We start from the raw sequence: 20,024 nt of genomic DNA on the forward strand, positions 1-20,024 counted from the left end.
TTAGGACAGGTTTTGTGTGAACTAATGGGACAGCGGCCATTTTGTTTCCCCTGATGATTGCTCTCCGAACAAACCGAGCCATTATAAATAATGAAAGGTATTTGAGAATATATTTATAATAAAGTAATATTTAAGTATTTTCATTTTCTTAATTCCCGGAGAACACCTTTCTAGCGAGACGTCTGAGGTGGGAATACTTGTATGGTTGGCTGGTCTTAAAGTGACATCGTTTGGATGCTGCAAAATGAAAATTCACAAAAACTTTACAGTGTCTGAAAACATAAACTTTTTTTTTTAAAACCAAAATCCGGCTCCATCTTCCCGCAAGTTCGCTCCATCTGAACGCTGCCTTGACAGCCCAGACTCGTCCTACGTTGGCCGCCTTGTCTTTCCTTAGGGCCAGCCCCGCCCACTGTCACGTGACACCCCCGCACTCCGAACCCCGTGTTGTGGTGACGTCATGAGCGTCTTGCTACCCAACATGGCGGACTTTGATACCATATACGAGTTAGATGAGGAAGAGGAGGAGGATGGCGACGACCGGGAAACGGGCTCCGGCCGAGTGGTGGACGAAGAGCACTTGCTTAGATACGCACCGGATCCGGTGGCGGTGAGGGGAGCCGGACACATTACCGTGTAAGAGACGGGGGGAGTTACAGATTTGTGGGGGCAGTCTGCGGAGCAGGCCCGTGTGGAGGCACTTGTCTGCGGAGTGACGGTACCGCCGGCGTTCTTCTGTGTGAGAACAGTGGCGCTCTGGGGGAGAACCGCCGTCATAACCATGCTGGTCCTGTACCCCACGTGACCTGACCTTTATATGAGGCCCCTTATACCTGTACCCCACGTGACCTGACCTTTATATGAGGCACCCTATACCTGTACCCCACGTGACCTGACCTTTACATGAGGCCCCTTATACCTGTACCCCACGTGACCTGACCTTTACATGAGGCCCCTTATACCTGTACCCCACGTGACCTGACCTTTATATGAGGCACCCTATACCTGTACCCCACGTGACCTGACCTTTACATGAGGCCCCTTATACCTGTACCCCACGTGACCTGACCTTTACATGAGGCCCCCTATACCTGTACCCCATGTGACCTGACCTTTACATGAGGCCCCTTATACCTGTACCCCACGTGACCTGACCTTTACATGAGGCACCCCTATACCCGACCTGACCTTTACATGAGGCACCCCTATACCCGACCTGACCTTTACATGAGGCCCCCTATACCTGTACCCCACGTGACCTGACCTTTACATGAGGCCCCCTATACCTGTACCCCACGTGACCTGACCTTTACATGAGGCCCCTTATACCTGTACCCCACGTGACCTGACCTTTACATGAGGCACCCCTATACCCGACCTGACCTTTACATGAGGCACCCCTATACCCGACCTGACCTTTATATGAGGCCCCCTATACCTGTACCCCACGTGACCTGACCTTTACATGAGGCACCCCTATACCCGACCTGACCTTTACATGAGGCACCCCTATACCCGACCTGACCTTTACATGAGGCACCCCTATACCCGACCTGACCTTTACATGAGGCACCCCTATACCCGACCTGACCTTTACATGAGGCACCCCTATACCCGACCTGACCTTTACATGAGGCACCCCTATACCCGACCTGACCTTTACATGAGGCACCCCTATACCCGACCTGACCTTTACATGAGGCACCCCTATACCCGACCTGACCTTTACATGAGGCACCCCTATACCCGACCTGACCTTTACATGAGGCACCCCTATACCTGACCTTTACATGAGGCACCCCTATACCTGACCTTTACATGAGGCACCCCTATACCCGACCTGACCTTTACATGAGGCACCCCTATACCCGACCTGACCTTTACATGAGGCACCCCTATACCCGACCTGACCTTTACATGAGGCACCCCTATACCCGACCTGACCTTTACATGAGGCACCCCTATACCCGACCTGACCTTTACATGAGGCACCCCTATACCCGACCTGACCTTTACATGAGGCACCCCTATACCCGACCTGACCTTTACATGAGGCACCCCTATACCCGACCTGACCTTTACATGAGGCACCCCTATACCCGACCTGACCTTTACATGAGGCACCCCTATACCCGACCTGACCTTTACATGAGGCACCCCTATACCCGACCTGACCTTTACATGAGGCACCCCTATACCCGACCTGACCTTTACATGAGGCACCCCTATACCCGACCTGACCTTTACATGAGGCACCCCTATACCCGACCTGACCTTTACATGAGGCACCCCTATACCCGACCTGACCTTTACATGAGGCACCCCTATACCCGACCTGACCTTTACATATACCCGACCTGACCTTTACATGAGGCCCCCTATACCTGTACCCCACGTGACCTGACCTTTACATGAGGCACCCCTATACCTGACCTTTACATGAGGCACCCCTATACCCGACCTGACCTTTACATGAGGCACCCCTATACCTGTACCCCGTGTGACCTGACCTTTACATGAGGCACCCCTATACCTGACCTTTACATGAGGCACCCCTATACCCGACCTGACCTTTACATGAGGCACCCCTATACCTGTACCCCGTGTGACCTGACCTTTACATGAGGCACCCCTGTACCCATGCCCTATGTGACCTGTATAGGGTATCCCATTTGACCTCACCTGTATAGGAGTCACTACATATATTTGTGCCCCATGTGACCCTGTATCACCAATCTATGGGGGCCCAGTGAATGTTTGTGGCCAGATTCTCCTGTGAAGGTGCTTTGTCAGGACTGCCGCTGAACAAGGGGCTGGACAGAGTAGGACAAAACCACATTTACTCAGAATATGCACTTTTATTATAGCGGTTCTCCGGTGACAACGACGTTTTCCTGAGTGCCAGCCGCTGGCCCACCTAAGCTAAGAATTCATACTTGCCTGCCGCTCCGGTGTCTGCATGTGCCGGTCCCCTCCATGTGTACTTCTGGCACAGCATGGGGATGGTCACATGCTCCTCTGCAGCCAATGACTGGCTTCAGCAGTGACTGCTGCTGTGAGACACCGGAGTCAGAGTGGTGGACCAGAATGGCGGAGAGCAGGTATGATTCCTTAGCTTAGTGGGTCAGGCTGCTGGCACTTAATAAAATGTCATTATTACCGGAGAACTCCTTTTAAAAGGGTTGTCCCATATTAGATGAATACTTTCACAGGAGCGGTAAATGTGAGAAATACCTACCATTTTCCTTCCTTGCTTTGTGCTCTGCTCCTGCCTCACTGACGTCATCCTCCTGGCTGCAGCAGTTGTTCCGTACATATGTCACCACACGTGGTATGTAAGGGACGTCGCCACTGCAGTCAGAAGAACAAATTCTGCCGGGGAGGACTAGAGCACGGTGGTGGAAGTAACAGGGGAGAAACGGGGTTAATTTGACTTCATTTTTTACTTACCGTCCTTGTGAAAGTATTTATTTAACTTGGCATTTGCTGGAGCAGAATCTGTCAGAATAAAACTTCATATTCTCACTACACCTGATAAAAGTTATTTAAAAAAAAAAGTATATTTGTACTGCTATCTCCTACCCAGTGCTGTCAGCAGTTTTGTATGGTCAAAACTGCTGACTGTTGCTGGAGTTCGATATTGATGGCCTATCCTCAAAATATCTGATCAGCAGGGGTCCGTCCGACACCCAGCACCCTCCCCTGTCAGCTCTGTGAAGAGGCTGCAACACTTCGGTGACAGCTTACCAAGCACAGTGCTGTACAATGTACAGGGTAAGAATGACTGAGCCTTATAAAGGGGCACACCCAAGAAAATCAGATAACCCTTCAAAAGATGATATCATTTTTAGTAGTATTTAATAAAGGATATATTCATTACTTTTTGTGGCTGTTTTTGTTGCGTTTGCACCACTGTCTTTTGTAGATTTATCTGATTGTACAGGGTAAGTCAAAATTAACCCTTTTATTTCGGAAACGAAAGGGAAAATTAAATATCTGTATATCCCAGCAAGTAATGGGTGAGAGGTCTTATCTTTCAGGTTTTGTCCGAAACATAGCCTAATCTTGAGAGCCACCATATTGGATAGGGGAAAATTTTTGCAATGGGAAGGGGGTCATGTAGCACATCAAGGAAGACCAGAGTTTTCTCAGAAATTAATTGCCACAATAACATTTGCAATATCGCTTGTGGTTCAAAAGTTATCAACCCAGAAAGTTATATCCAGGAACGTTCCCTGTGACGCACAGCTGTTGGACCTGTTCAATGTGTTGTCCCTGGTGCTGAACACAGAATTTAGAAGTTTTGAAATTTCTTTGTTGATCATTTTTGAAACACAAGTGATATTGCAAATCTGATTGAGGCAATCGATTTCTGAGAAAATCCTGGTCGCTTTCATATGCTAAATGACCCTCTTCCTATTGGAAAAAAGAGGTAGCAATAACTCCTGTACAAGTGTCATAGATGCCTGTTCAGGCCAATGTACTCCCTGGAAAAAGTCTAAGGCGTACCGATACGCCTTAGACTTTTCCCTGCCATTCATCAGCGCTGTGAACAGCAAGGGCAGCGCAGCGATGCTTCTGCTGCCTGAAACAACTAATAACAAGGCTCCTTACAGTGAGGAGCTTTGTTATTGGTCAGTTTGAGCGGGCTGTCGGAGCTTATGGCTCGCCGCTCTGAAGTGAGAAAAGAGGCGCTGGACATGCCAACAGGAGACCTCCATAACGGACAGACCTGTGTAATCCAATAACCACAGCGGTGGTGGCAATTGTGGCATGAGATAGGGCAATGGGTCATGGAAGACAAACTCCCCTTTATAGCAAGATTAAAGGGATTCTGTCACCTCTCATAACACAAATTCAGATTTTAAACCAGTCATGCTCCACAGATTACCTTGAATCGGTTTTGCTGTTCTATACTGTAATCCGTCCAGTAGTTTTGCTGAAAAACGACTTTTATAATTATGCTAATTAATCCTGAAGGTGCCCAGAGGGGCGTTATGTTCCACTTTGTGTGCCCGGTAACGCCCCCCTGCAGTGCCCTAAACGCCTTCCTCCTGAGTCCCTAACCGCCCACAGCGTCTCATCCCTCTCCTCCCCCTCCCTGACGGCCGAGCGAAGTCTCGCGCAGACGCAGTACCCACTGAGGGCTGCGCCAGTGCGATTTGCTGGAGACTGAGGGAAGAGTGAGCATCGGACGTCACTGGGCTCGGCACATGCCCACTGGCGACGATGAAGCTCCTCAGTGGTGCCGACCCCCTCGGAGCCACGGTGTCCTCAGTGGTGCCGACCCCCTCGGAGCCACGGTGTCCTCAGTGGTGCCGACCCCCTCGGAGCCACGGTGTCCTCAGTGGTGCCGACCCCCTCGGAGCCACGGTGTCCTCAGTGGTGCCGACCCCCTCGGAGCCACGGTGTCCTCAGTGGTGCCGACCCCCTCGGAGCCACGGTGTCCTCAGTGGTGCCGACCCCCTCGGAGCCACGGTGTCCTCAGTGGTGCCGACCCCCTCGGAGCCACGGTGTCCTCAGTGGTGCCGACCCCCTCGGAGCCACGGTGTCCTCAGTGGTGCCGACCCCCTCGGAGCCACGGTGTCCTCAGTGGTGCCGACCCCCTCGGAGCCACGGTGTCCTCAGTGGTGCCGACCCCCTCGGAGCCACGGTGTCCTCAGTGGTGCCGACCCCCTCGGAGCCACGGTGTCCTCAGTGGTGCCGACCCCCTCGGAGCCACGGTGTCCTCAGTGGTGCCGACCCCCTCGGAGCCACGGTGTCCTCAGTGGTGCCGACCCCCTCGGAGCCACGGTGTCCTCAGTGGTGCCGACCCCCTCGGAGCCACGGTGTCCTCAGTGGTGCCGACCCCCTCGGAGCCACGGTGCCCTCAGTGGTGCCGACCCCCTCGGAGCCACGGTGTCCTCAGTGGTGCCGACCCCCTCGGAGCCACGGTGCCCTCAGTGGTGCCGACCCCCTCGGAGCCACGGTGCCCTCAGTGGTGCCGACCCCCTCGGAGCCACGGTGCCCTCAGTGGTGCCGACCCCCTCGGAGCCACGGTGCCCTCAGTGGTGCCGACCCCCTCGGAGCCACGGTGCCCTCAGTGGTGCCGACCCCCTCGGAGCCACGGTGCCCTCAGTGGTGCCGACCCCCTCGGAGCCACGGTGCCCTCAGTGGTGCCGACCCCCTCGGAGCCACGGTGCCCTCAGTGGTGCCGACCCCCTCGGAGCCACGGTGCCCTCAGTGGTGCCGACCCCCTCGGAGCCACGGTGCCGACCCCCTCGGAGCCACGGTGCCGACCCCCTCGGAGCCACGGTGCCGACCCCCTCGGAGCCACGGTGCCGACCCCCTCGGAGCCACGGTGCCGACCCCCTCGGAGCCACGGTGTCCTCAGTGGTGCCGACCCCCTCGGAGCCACGGTGTCCTCAGTGGTGCCGACCCCCTCGGAGCCACGGTGTCCTCAGTTAAATTCAAAATTGTCTAAATGTGCTATTTCTGCATGGAAGGCAGTTCTAGATACTAGTAATGGATTCCCTGCATGAATAGCAACCCCTTAATGTTATGTAGGCCTTCGTATTAACTATTTGAATTACTGTAACTTTCGTACTCCTCAAAAATAGTAAGAGGAGTATCTTTACTCTTCCAGAAATTAAAAAATGTAGCGTGACCTCTGCCCTTGATCCAATATGGCGGCCATGTTCCAATACATCCAGCATGTTCTAGACATAGCCTAGAAGATAGGCTCCCTCACTCATTACTTGCTGGGGTATTCACATGTTTCACTTTCCCTTCCGCTTCTGTAATAAAAGGGTGTCTTGAGACTCTCTCTGTACAATGGTTGTGCCCTGTCCCTTTCAGATGAATCAGACTGAGCTGCAGATGGGCCGTCCAGCTAAAGAACGTGACATCCCTGGCCGAGGAAGAGGCCGCAGCAGTTTGGTGTCAGACCTCTACCGATAAGATATTAAAGGGGTTGTCTCACTTCAGCAAACAGTCGTTACCATGTGGAGAAGGTTAATACAATCCACTTACTAATGTATTGTTATTCTCCATATTGCTTCCATTGCTGGCTGGATTAATTTTTCCATCACATTATACACTTCTTGTTTCCATGGTTACGACCACCCTGCAATCTATCAGTGATCAGTCGTGCTTGCACACTATCGAAAAAAATCACTAGCCTATGTGCACTACCGCGGTCCCGGCCACAAAATAGGCTGGTGCTTTTTCCTATAGTGTGAAAGCATGACCACCAGTGATGGATTGCAGAGTGGTCGTAATCATGGAGAGTGTATAGTGTAATGGAAAAATGAATCCAGCCAGCAAAGGAAGCAATATAAACAATCATAATACATAAGTGGCTTGTAGTAACTTCCTCTACATAATAAATGCCCGTTGCTGAAGTGAGACAACCCTTTTAATGACGTATCCCGAGGATAGGCCATTATTATTGACCTCATTGAGCCTTTAAGTGGATGATTGTGAAAATATTCAGGAATTACCAGAAAACTTAGGGTGCAGGTTTTCTTTATACAGTTTTTAAAGGCAGTAGTATCTGTCCTTAAGGCTTCTTGCATATGACCGAATGTATTTTGCTATCCGCAAAAAATACGGATGACGTCCGTGTGCATTCTGTATTTTGCGGAACGGAACAGCTGGCCCCTAATGGAACAGTCTTATTTTTTTCCGCAATGCGGAAAATAATAGGACGTGTTCTATTTTTTTGTGGAACGGAAATAATGAAACGGAATGTACCTTCCGTTTTTTTTTTTTTTTTTTTTTTTTTTTTTTTTTTTTTTTTTTGCGGACCCGTTGAAATTAATGGTTTTGTATACGGTCCTAAAAAAAAAACCGGAATGGGCACGGAAAGAAGATAGGTTCGTGTGCAAGAGGCCTAAAGGGATTGGGCTATCCTCAGGATAGGACATCACTAGCTTATCCTCCCCGTAGCTCCGCTGACCATCTGTTCGGGTGTAGCTCCATTACCAGAAATTGGTGCTGGATCAACATTGTAGTGGACAGTGCTCTTTACTGCAGCGCTGCTCACATTCACATCAAAAGCCCTCTTTAGCCCATTCAGCCTGGATTCTTTGAAAGTAGACAACCCCTTTAAGGTACATAAATATATTCCCTTATTTGTACTGGTCTTCGGTTACTGCCTGCTTTATTATAGCCCAGAGCTGTATTCATAATTCTGCTGGTTGCTTTTGGAAATAGTCAACGGACACTTGCAATGCACTTCATATGTGTAACAGATTCAGTCTTAGATAAAAACCGTGGATAAGGTTTAACTGGTGAAAAATTGTCTTTCTTCTTCCTGTAGATTTGGATTAAGCAACAAGTTTGATGCAGAGTTCCCTTCTGTCTTAACCGGCAAGGTAGGCATGGTCATACGAATGGTTATATTATTGGGATGATTTCACTTTTGAATGGGGCAGCCCCACGGTATATTGCACAAGAAGAAAGCGTTTCAGCATCTCCTCTTCCTGACCGTGGATGTACACGGTGCAATAATCGGGCGGATTATTGGGAACAAACGACCGCCTGTTCCCGAAATTTGCCATCTAATAGTAAATGCACACCATCAGGATTTACGTGTGGAGAATCCGTGCTGACAATCCGCATCAATTGGTGCAGATTTTCCGCATGTGGATTTTACTCTTCCCATTGAAGTGACTGGAGAAATTCTGCATGAAATCCAGTCAGAAAAAGAATTTAACATGCTTCGGATTTTTAAAACTGCACTGCCGGTCAAAAGCCACGCTGAAAAAATCTGCATCGTGTACATGACAATTTCATACGGTGCATGCAAATCTGCACGCAATTCTGATGGTGAACTTAACGTAAAGGTGCAGCAGATCACCCGATGAATATGTGCCTGCTACTCTGGATGGAGACCAGTCCTGATATGGCATATTATGATGACATCTGCAGGATAACCTTTTTTCATGTGGACCATGTCTCTCATTGCAGAGCTGTGTACGAGGAGTCATCTACAAAAGTGCTTGCTCTCTAGATGCCATACTGTGTTATGCCAAGGGCATGACACGGCAAAATAAAAAAAAGCGAGGGCCGAAGCTCTGACCGGTAAAGAGATTCCCCAGGTTTAGAGCCGCGTATCGGGATATGTTGTGCTGAAGAGGCATAGCGCTGTTATAAGCTGGACAAGCTGATGGAAATCACAGCAGCTCCCTCCTGCAATGGACGGATCCATTCAGATAATACAACAGTCTGCATCCATTCAGAACGGATCCATTTGTATTATCTTTAACATGGAGAAGACAGATCCGTATTAAACTCCATTAAAAGTCAATGGGGGACAGATCCGTTTTCTATTGTCAGAAAACGTATCCGTCCCCATTGACTTACATTGTGTGCCATGATGGATCCGTTTAGCTCGGTTTCATCAGACGGACAACAAAAGTGTTTTGGTGTCCGTCTCCAAAGCGGAACGGAGGCAAACTGATGCATTCTGAGCGGATCCTTTTCCATTCAGAATGCAAACGAATCGGTTTTGGACCGCTTGTGAGAGCCCTGAACGGATCTAGCAAACGAAAAGCCAAAACGCCAGTGTGAAAGTACCCTAAGACGGGCAGCTAGTCTGCCACATCTGGCAGTCTAATGCCGATTACCTGATGAATGAGCAAACGCTTATCGTGCAGTCCCAAAGTTTCAACCGGTTTAAAAACCCCTGTTTGCTGGTGGCAGATGGTGCTGTCTGATCACGATCTGCTGCCGGCAAACAATGGTCAGAATGGGGACAAGTGATGGCACTGGAGATCGCTTGTCACCATACATGTAATAACAGCGGTCTCCTCCACTAATGAGCAGGCGATTGCTGGGAAGGAACGTCTAATACAGGCTTTAGTTATAGCAGGTTATGGGCACCATGTTACAGATGTATTGTGAGGCTTTATACTGCCACTTTTTTTAGGCTAGGTTTACATTGCTCCGGGTTTGGGAAGATCACACCAGCTCATTTGCTTTGTAATAAGCTATTTGCACCTCAGTGCCTTTTATATCCAGGCTGGTTCTTATCTCATTATGTTTGACGTGAACGTATCCATAGAGCCCCATTCATCTGGGGGTGTTTTTGGCATTCATCAGAATACTTTTTTCTTGGACTTTATAGTTTACTGTGCTTTCCTGGCCAACTGGGCACCGAACAAATCCTGGTTTGTGTTTGATATTTATATTTTTATAAATATATAAACATGCAGCGGAGGATGTGACGTATGCCATTGTAACCCTCCTATCCAAAAAACGTCACCGACTTCTGTCAGAGGTATATATCTCCGATGGAGGGAGAAAGCGGAGCCTCCCTGAAAATGCTTGGTGTCATGGCCTGTCCGTAGTTCAGGTGTCACTAAAGTGAGTTCTTGGGCCTAAGGGGAAGACGCAGCAGTTTCCTGTTGTAATACTCTCCACAATCGCACATTGTACGACTCCGCCGGCAGTTCAGAAGTCATAAAAAGTTCCCCTGGTGTTGTCCACTGAGATGCAGGTGATTGATAGGGCCATAATAGCCACTCTTGGCTTTCTGAGGCCAGACTGAGCCTGCTGGGTTTTGCTTAGTTTTCCTCTGTTTGCTGCCTTGGCTGTATCCTGTCATAAAATATTATGGCCCCCTTTTAACAATGTTTAAAAAAAGAAGATGCCTGGAGGAAATAATGCTGCTTTTCATTGGAGACCAGTACAACCAGAATAAAAACCCTTATCTTCTACTTTAAACAGATGAACAAAAAAAAAAAAACTAGAAACATGACCTAGCAAGCAGTCGCCCCCACGACTCTTTTACCAGACCTTGGATTTTTTTTCTAACCCTACTGTTTTATTTGAGTAGCTCGGCTCCCCGTAGATCCAGTTCCCAAGCAAGGGGGGTGAAGCTTCTTTATTACACCTTTGTCTCCAAGTCCATTATTTAGACCTGTGAGAACCCATTGCACTGGAAGGAGCAGGCTTTGAAACTTCTCGACATCTGTGTAATTATTGCCTAGGTGGTGGCCACGTGACATTTTGAAATAATGTGATAAGTTTTTTGTGTCATTTTCTTTAATTGTTGCAGAAATATCATTGTACACTGCTGTCATGTAATAAATGTCATCCACATCTGATTTCTGTGATCACTAAAGGATGGATTGTCCGATCTCACCAGGCTTACGGGAATGACCGATTGGACCAGTGCTCCGTTGTTTAAGGAACTTCAAATAGCATAGCAGGACAAGCTCACTGGTTAGCACTGGGGTCCTAGGTTCAAATCCGGCATACTGGCCTGCTTGGCCGTTCCCCCTAAGCCTGGCGGCTTGGGCCCGAAGCTTAGGCTACTTTCAGACTCGCGTTTGGTGCAGATCAGTCATGGATCTGTACAGACGGATCCGTTCAAATAATACAAATAGATCCGTTCTGAACGGATGCAGACGTTTGTACTATCTGTAACATTCAGAATGCATTAGGGGAAAAACTGATCCTGAACGGATCTTGCAAACTGAAACCAAAACGCCAGTGTGAAAGTAGCCTTAGTCGCATCTTGCTATTTTCACAGTGACACACGGTACAAATCCTTGAACGTAATTTTTAGAAATGATGTACACCAAACGTGGTCCCGGTATCCTCCTGCTTAGTCCACATTTCTGTGACTCTTCAGTCCCAACATGTTTGCTGTTGGATGCGTGTGACCAGACCCATTCTTCAGCCACAGGCAGTGAATCACAGTGCAATGTTGGCCAATGGCGGCTTCTGATGGATGAGTGTGGCCACATACGCCTCCATCAGTGGTCATGTTGAGACCAAGACACTGATGAATTTTGACCTCAACAGGCATAGTTGGGGACCTTACAAATCGTGATATCGGTGTAGATCTTCTAAAGACAATATGTTAAGTGATCAAAGTGGCCAACCCCTCAAACGGTTAATACATACCTACTTTCGGGCTTTGTAAGGGGCCCGGTCTCAGATTCAGTAAATTTTTGAGCAAAATGGCACAATGTGCTGCACAAACTTGCCTGGTTAAACGCTGGGCTTTCCTGGGGAAACTCCAACATATTTTTGCAGACTCTTTGACGTCGGTGGTATACATTTTCAGGACATATAAACGCAGAAAGCATAGGGATGATCCGTGTGCTTTCTTCATATGTCCACAAAAGGCAGACCAATTGAATTTAACGGGTCTGCAAAAAATGTTGATGCAACACGAACGGATTTGTGGACCGCAAAATACATACTGTTGTGTGCATGAGGCCTTAGTCATTGAGGTTGGGCACCTTTCATATCCGTTGTGCAGTGGAACAGCGCTTGTGTTATAGGAGTGAAGAGGGAGCTGCAATCAAAGCCAAAGTGATTTAACATGGGCCGCTGTGTGTTTTGTTTTGTTTTAAATAATTGTCATGCTACCAAATCTTGTGCTGTGTGTCTGCAGGTTGCCCCTGAAGAGTTTAAAATCAGTATCGGACGTGTGAATACATGCTTGAGGAAGAATCTCCCTCTCAATGTGAAGTGGCTGCTATGTGGCTGTATTTGCTGCTGTTGTACACTAGGCTTAAGTTTGTGGCCGGTTATATGCCTGAACAAAAGGGTAAGTAATTGCACTGGGAGCGCTTTCATAGAGGCGGGTGACCTTACAATTGTTCCGCACCATTCAGCTGAAGAGGTGGAATTGGGCCGTGCAATTTATATCCTGATAATTGCTGTAGAGATGATCGCAGATTTCTAAATGCACACACTAACACACCAGTTGATTTTTCTCTTTCTTATAATCTTTTGTTTGTCGCCATGTTTTGCTAGACAAGAAGATCCATTCACAAGCTATTGGACTGGGAGAATAACAGATTATATCACAAGGTAAGTGATCGATATAAAATGTAACTGGTAAGGCTGGCTTCACATCTCATTTTTCCCATCCTTTTAATGTATACGTTAAACAGATGCCTCAGACTGATGCCATACAGTGGCAACCTTTCACTATAGAGTTCAATTGTAAAAATATATATATAATTTTTTTTACCATACTGCAGGATACAAGAACATTGTGTGCTTCGTTTTTGTGTCCTCTTTTTTTTTTTTTTTTTTTTTTTTTTTTTTTTTTTCTCCTTTAACGCATACGTCAAGCTGAGGCATAAAATGTGATGTGAACCCGAACAAGGCGCAGTGTCTGATAGTAAGATTTGTTTCTTCTTAGCTTGGCTTGCACTGGAAACTGAGCAGAAGGAAATGTGAATCAAACAACATGATGGAATATGTAAGTATCCTATTATGCGGTAGAAATAAATTTAAAACCTTAATTCCGTCCAAAAAAAAATACATGGGGCAGCTTGACTAATCCTAATTTTTAGACAATGTACACTTAAGACTAGGCAGCCTAAAAATACACCAGATTTACGGTATCTGGATGATTAAATTGGTTTAAGTTTATACCGCCTATTAGTTGGCTGACGTTATACCAGAGTGTCGTAAACCGCATCCCTTTCTAGCTTAGATGAGTTGAAGTGTCTAAGGGCCACTTTACACACACGTGCTCTGGGGTTTTTGGCTCACTAAAGACACCATAAAACACACCATAGAAACAACTGACCTTTTTTCTATACTGCATACAGGTTTTATGGCTTTTCTTGGAAGCAATTAAATCTTTTTTTCTAGACCACTTTGGGAACCATGCTTTTTCTGGTATTTTTTCCCTGTCGAGAAGGAGATGTCAAAACGCCAAATGTCCAAAAAAAGTAAACGCACATGAGGCCTCATTCACATTTCCGTGTCACGTCCGTGGAAAAAAAGCGTATGTTTCATCTGTGAAGGATCCGTACTTGGTCCACATCATGAATAAAAGTAGTGCATGTACCGTGATTTATATATATATTTTTTTTATAGCCCACGGTCAGTAAAAAAAAATACTGAAATGTGAACAGGCACATTTAAATGAATGGGTACGTGTGTTGTCTGCAGAAAATGCAGACAGCACATGTCAGTGAAAAATGGAAATGTGAACAAGGCCTGACCCCTATCCTCACGGAAGTTCGCTGGCAGGGGCTGGAAGTGCATATATCCTGAATGGAGCAATGGGGAGCAGGGAGAATTAGACAAAACAGTCCTGAAAACCCCTTAGTGACCAGCAATACCAGTGGCCTGGTAGAAGTGCTGCACAGGCCTCCCATGAGAGCCGAGCTCCTGCTCAGTTGTAACCAAGGCATCAAAGTGGTTTAGACGGAGCGAGCTCCCTCTGTCTCCCCTAGGCACCCTGCTAATGAGATTGTGGGGTCCAGTGTGTTCGCTGAATGAAGCTCCAAGGCCTGCCTGCATGTATTCCCATCAGCTTGCTGAAAGTATAATACTCTGCACTGCATAATCAGTACAGGGTGTTATAGAAGCAATCAAGACTGCCTGTTAAAGTATCCTTGTGGGACAAGTGAATGGTTAAAAAAAAAAAAAAAAAAAAAGTTTTATTAATAAAAATTGAAGTCGAAAGACAACCTTTTACATTGAACAAAGTTTTCAAAAGTTGCAAAAATAACCCCCCACCCCCCCACATACTTGGTATCGCCATGACCCAGGCTACACAATTATCACATATTTATACTGAGCCCCAAAATAAAATCGAGGCCTCTCACAGCTCCGTAGAAAGAAAAATGTAAAAAAAACTTTATTTAAAAAAAAGGGGGATTTTATTGTGCAAAAGTTGTCGAAAAAAAACCTTTATGTATTTGGTATCGCTGTAATCGTACTGACCCAGAGACTAAAGTTAGTGTTATTTATGAAAAAAAAATAATGCTACTGAATATAATGTATAGTGGCAGTATTGCAATTTTTTTCCACACCCGCCCAGAAAGTTTATAAACATTAAGTTATTTGTACACCACAATGACGCCATTAAAGATTACAACTTGTCCCGCAAAAAAATAAAAATGCTTTCATACAGCTACATTGATTAAAAAGTTATAGCTTTTGCAATGCGATGATGTAAAAAATGAAATAAATTGCTTGGTTGTTAAGGCCCAAAACAGGCTGGTCACTAAGTGGTTAAGGGTTGCCCAAATACAGCAATGGTCACTTTTAGTAGTGTTTCAGCTTCCAGCCTCAGACGCATAGCCGGGAATGATGGGATGCTGTGCCTGGAAGGTTCCTCAAGCATTTCAGACAGAATCTGAGAATATTTGGAAGAGCAACAATTGCCCCAACTCTGCAATGTTATCAGAGTCCACCCATCCTCTTTCGGTTCTCCATAGACATTAGATTCTATCACAGTGACGAGAATCTGCGTAGAAAACTATGGCCAGCTTTCCTCTTATGTAGGCTGGTGCGGTAAGCTGCTAGGTTGCAGAACTTTTCAGGATTTCTCCTTAGAAAATGATCTATGGTCACTAGAGACTAAGTGAATATTTTACAAATCTCGCCCACCTGCTGTGGCCAACGATTTCACCGCTGTCAGCATAAGTAGGGGTGATACCCGCATGTAGCGTGCGCTATTTGTTAATGCTCTTTTTATCTATTTCTTTTCCAGGTCATACTAATAGAATTCTTACCAAAGTATCCTATCTTTCGACCGGACTGAAGACAGACTGCCCCCCCAGTTCATTTCATGTTTTTGTTACCTGTCATTCCTACCCTTAGTGCCTTTTTAGATGGTTTTGGGAAGGAAAGGTCTACTGTACACGTGGTGTGTTTAGAAAAACACAGCAGGAGGTCTTTTGTATCGCTGTATGGTAACCTAACAGAGTGGTATTTTTTATTCTGTGTAGAAAAGAACAAAATTTGCACACTTATTTTTTTATGTTTAAGGGAAGCTTTCTGTTTTGCACTTCATTTTACCCCGTGTGGTGAAAACGTGTCAAGCGGCGTGCGTCACTGCAGCCACGGGGGTGGCATATATATATATATATATATATATATATATATATATATGTGTGTGTGTGTGTGTTTACATAGTATGTATATATGTTTATACACATCCCTATATGTAGTGAAGGTAGGGGTGTACATTAGTGCTGCTTTAAATCTAGCTTGTTGCCTTACTGTTCCTACGTCTTTGATTTACTAGTGCTTACCTAGCTCCCGGTGTCAGTCCGTTGCCTGTCGTGCAGAGGTGACGCCTGTCTCTCCGCCTGTCCCAGCTGGTCATGCAGCAGCTTCACACTGACTACAAGTCCTTCAATTTTCAATATCCTTTCTGGTCTAAAGGGTTAGACTTTTATGTATTTTTGGGGACGGATCTATCTATAGAAGCGATCATTTCTTATATTCTACGTGATTTGATGTGTCAATGCGTCAAATTTAAATATACATATATAAATATATACTGCAAGCCGCAACAGATTATTTAACCAAAAACTGTATATATTGCCTTTTTCAGAACTGCAAGTATTATACTTATGTTTACAGAATGTAATATAGCTGTTACTATGTTGCCAATGATTCTGCATCAGTTCTACAAATACATGCAGGCTCGCTTGATTGTATGAACCATTTCTCGCGTTTAGGTTGAACTGAACCATGTCTTGCATTGCTTTGTGCTGCTGGTCTCTCGTCTGCAGATCTAACAGTCCCTTTGTGATAAAGCCATATCAGTTGGATGTAGGGGAGTGAGGGGCACTCTGACTTGCACTTCTAAGGGCACTTTCACACTAGCGTTATTCTTTTCCGGCATTGAGTTCCGTCCTAGGGGCTCCATATCGGAAAAGAACTAATCAGTTTTATCCCTATGCATTCTGAATGGAGAGCAATCCGTTCAGGATGCATCAGTTCAGTCTTTGACTTTTCAGGACGGAGATAATACCCCAGCATGCTGCAGTTTTATCTCCGTCCAAAATTCCAGAACACTTGGCATTTTTCCCATTAAAATGCATTAATGACGGCCCCAAGTGTTCCAGCAAAACTGATCCGGCATTGCGGTCTGCGCATGCTCAGACCAAAAAAAATGTGAAAAAGTAAATGTCGGATCTGTTTTTCTGGATGACACCGGAGAGACTGATCCGGCATTTCAATTCATTTGTCATACGGATCAGGATCCTGATCCGTCTGATAACTGCCATCAGTTTGTGTCCGTATTGCTGGATCCAGCGGGCCGTTCCAGCGACTGAACTGCCTGCCGGAATCCTCTGCCGCAAGTGTGAAAGTACCTTAAACAGTGTATGTAGTGGACAGACTTTTTCTATGCCCTGTAAATGAGTACACCTTTGGCACCCTACAAACTGTGTTTGTGTTGGGGACACTGAGGGTATGCTCCCGTGTGACAAAATGTTTCTGTGACTGAAAATGCCTTTTGTAAACGTGATTGGTATTGTTTTTAAGCGTTTCTCCAACCCCCATTTAGGCCACCTGCTCACGTTACAAAATACATGTGCTTTTTCCGTGCAGAAAAAAAACGCAGTGTAGTACAGTACCAACGAAGTGTATGAGATTACACAAATCTCATGCACACTTCGCAGTTTTCTGTGCGGGAATTGAACTGCCGTGCGGAATTCTAAAATCGCAGAATGTTAGTTGTGTTTGTGGGTTTAGCTGTGGATTCCATTTCCAATGAAGGGTGACATCTGCCACGCCAAAAAACGATGTTAGAAATTGCGGATATGTAGCACATAAAACCACACGAGTGCAGGCGGCCTTAAATGATTGGAATATACCATAAGAATATACTGACACGTACGTGGTTTTGCTCATGACAAATCCAGTGCATTTGTAAAAGATTCCACAACAGAAATCCAAGACTGACACTCAGATTTCTGGTGCCGATGTGATGGCAGATCCAAACGAGGATTAATCCCATATGGAATCTGCAACTAGAATGAACTGGATGTAGGGCCGCAGCTATCGTTATTATTTTAGTAATCAAGTACTCTACCGATTTAAGCGATTAATCTGATAAGAATCAGTGTCCCCCCCCCCCCCGCACCGCCAGACCCCCATGCAGCTGCCATAGTCAAATACCCCAGAATATGCCAAGTGCCCCCTCCCATCACAGGAATGCTCCCCATGACACCCTGACTGATATACACCACATCAGCACCAGATCTGTACTGTAAGGACCTGTAATTGTGCCAGATATGCCTGCATTCTGAAGCTCCCCTACACACAGACCTGCCAAGAGCTCCGTACGCAGTGCCGCCCCTATGAGCCTCTGTGTATTCCAGGACTGCACCACATCCTCCCTCACATGGCCTGCCCATTTGCGTTGAGGATTTTTTTTATGTCAATTTACTCATGTTTCAGCCCTAGTTGGATGCAAAATGTTAGAAGATTTGATAAGGATTTAGGCACCTTAATCCTCATGAATTGGGAGTGGGGCCTAAATGGAACAAGCAAAAATAAAAGTTCTCCCCGCACTTTGGTTGTTATATTGGAGATGTCTGAATGCTTAAGGGATTTTTCTGGGCATCCCAAAAAATAAGATAATTTTTCTACCCAACAGGTATTAGAAGTTGTTTGTGTCAGAATTTTCCAATCCTATCTTCCACTTCTCCCTGGCCTTGCCACCATAGTATACGTTTAGGTTACCTGTGCAGGTTTTTCCTTGTGGACTGTCATGCCGAAAAACCACAGCAAAATGCGAGAGATTTCACAAATCTCATTTACACTTTGCTTTATTGTTTTGTGCGGAAATTGAGCTGCCGTGCCGATTTTGAAATCCACATTATGTCAATTCTTTGTTCGGATTTCACCCTTTTAGGCTAAATGCGCATGATCAGGATTGCGTGCGGATTTGCATGTGGAAAATCCACACCGTAGGTCATGTAGATTGTATTCTATGAGAATTTGAAATTCTCATGCACACGATGCAGATAATTTTTTCTGCATGGATTTTCTCCATTCACTTCAATGGGGAGAATAAAATCTGCATCAAAGCCGCATGTAAATCTGCACCAATTGATGCAGATTAACTGCACGGATTTCCCGGCGAAAATCTGCACTGAAATCTGCAGGTGATCTGAACATAAATCCTGAACATGTGCAATTGCCCTAAAATGCAAGGGTGAAATCTGCAGCAAAAGTCCAATCCGCACCAAAAACCGCAAGTAATAATACATGTGGTATTTGGTGCGAAAATGCACAGAAATTTGTGTGGAATTTCTGCAAGAAAGCTCGCACCCGTGTGCTGGTAGCCTTATTGCTTCACTGCAGTTCCTGAGAGGTCTTCCGGGCAATCACTTGTCACCTATATTAGCTCGATAGGCTTGAAGCTGCAGCAGGCACAATAAACCTATTGCACTGCATAATGTCTCCAGCGCATGCGCAGGATGAGTGACTTGCCCATGCTTATAGCAAACTCTAAATTAAGTCTCTACACACATTTTTAAAGGGAATTCGCCCTGAAGTAGAATGAAATGCTTGTAAGTAAAAGTCCGCCAGCGGTCTTCTTGCATGAAAACTTTTAAAGCAAAGCTATTGGATAAAACTGATAATATGCAGGACCTGAGAAGGTGGTGCATGACAAAGGGTCTCAAAGAGCATCCCCGTGTCATGTGCCACCCCCCCATCGAGTTTTTCCTAAAGCGTTTTTCATTAGTCTCCTGGTTGTCATGGTCTATTGAGATTGTAGCTATGGCAGTGCCCTTAGGGCTTGGCACTTTCCTACTGATCTGCCTGCTTGAGGATCTATACAAAACTGGATGACACCCAGTGGGTGCTACAATGGCTGCAATTACTTACAACAACCTTTAGGACCTGGATTTGCGTTTATTTTTCATGTTAACTATTTCTTTCCTAAAACATGTATATTTGGAAGACTAGATATTTTCATCATTCGTGTTTGCTAAAGCCAAATAACGCTTTTGTTAGTGCCATTGAGATAAGTTTAAAATGACTTTGTGCCAGTGAAATGAATATATTCAGAATCTTTACTCGTACGACTCTGATGTCATCTGAACAGAGCTGTTCTTAATTACACCTAAAGGCGTTGTCCCTGTTATAACAAGACTCCCCCCAAATGTAATAAAATAATAAAAGAAAAAATACTTGCCACCTAATCCCTCACCATTTTCCAGCTCTGGTCCTCACCTCCAGTCTCATGCCATACACCACTGAGGCCAGTGATTGGCTTCAGTGATCGCGTGCAGTATCCTGCC

The 20,024-nt window shown here is 46.0% G+C and overlaps 1 protein-coding gene across 1 annotated transcript; it reads left to right on the forward strand.

Moving 5' to 3' along the window:
• The first annotated feature begins 452 nt into the window (after positions 1–452).
• LOC122946663 (cysteine-rich hydrophobic domain-containing protein 2-like) lies at positions 453–16,693 on the forward strand. The gene is made up of 6 exons (XM_044306423.1): positions 453–636; positions 8,303–8,357; positions 12,395–12,550; positions 12,760–12,816; positions 13,154–13,213; positions 15,467–16,693. The coding sequence occupies exons 1-6, from the start codon at positions 461–463 to the stop codon at positions 15,515–15,517; spliced, it is 555 nt and encodes a 184-aa protein (XP_044162358.1). The 5' UTR covers positions 453–460; the 3' UTR covers positions 15,518–16,693.
• Positions 16,694–20,024: the final 3,331 nt, after the last annotated feature.

This window comes from Bufo gargarizans, chromosome 9, assembly GCF_014858855.1.
Source record: "Bufo gargarizans isolate SCDJY-AF-19 chromosome 9, ASM1485885v1, whole genome shotgun sequence".
Taxonomy (NCBI): Eukaryota; Metazoa; Chordata; class Amphibia; order Anura; family Bufonidae; genus Bufo; species Bufo gargarizans.

Coding starts and splice junctions, on each gene's coding strand:
- LOC122946663 (XM_044306423.1), top strand. CDS start 461: ATGAGCGTCTTGCTACCCAACATGGCGGACTTTGATACCATATACGAG. Junction 12,817..13,153: donor ATAACAGATTATATCACAAG/GTAAGTGATCGA, acceptor GTTTCTTCTTAG/CTTGGCTTGCACTGGAAACT. Junction 13,214..15,466: donor CAAACAACATGATGGAATAT/GTAAGTATCCTA, acceptor TTTCTTTTCCAG/GTCATACTAATAGAATTCTT.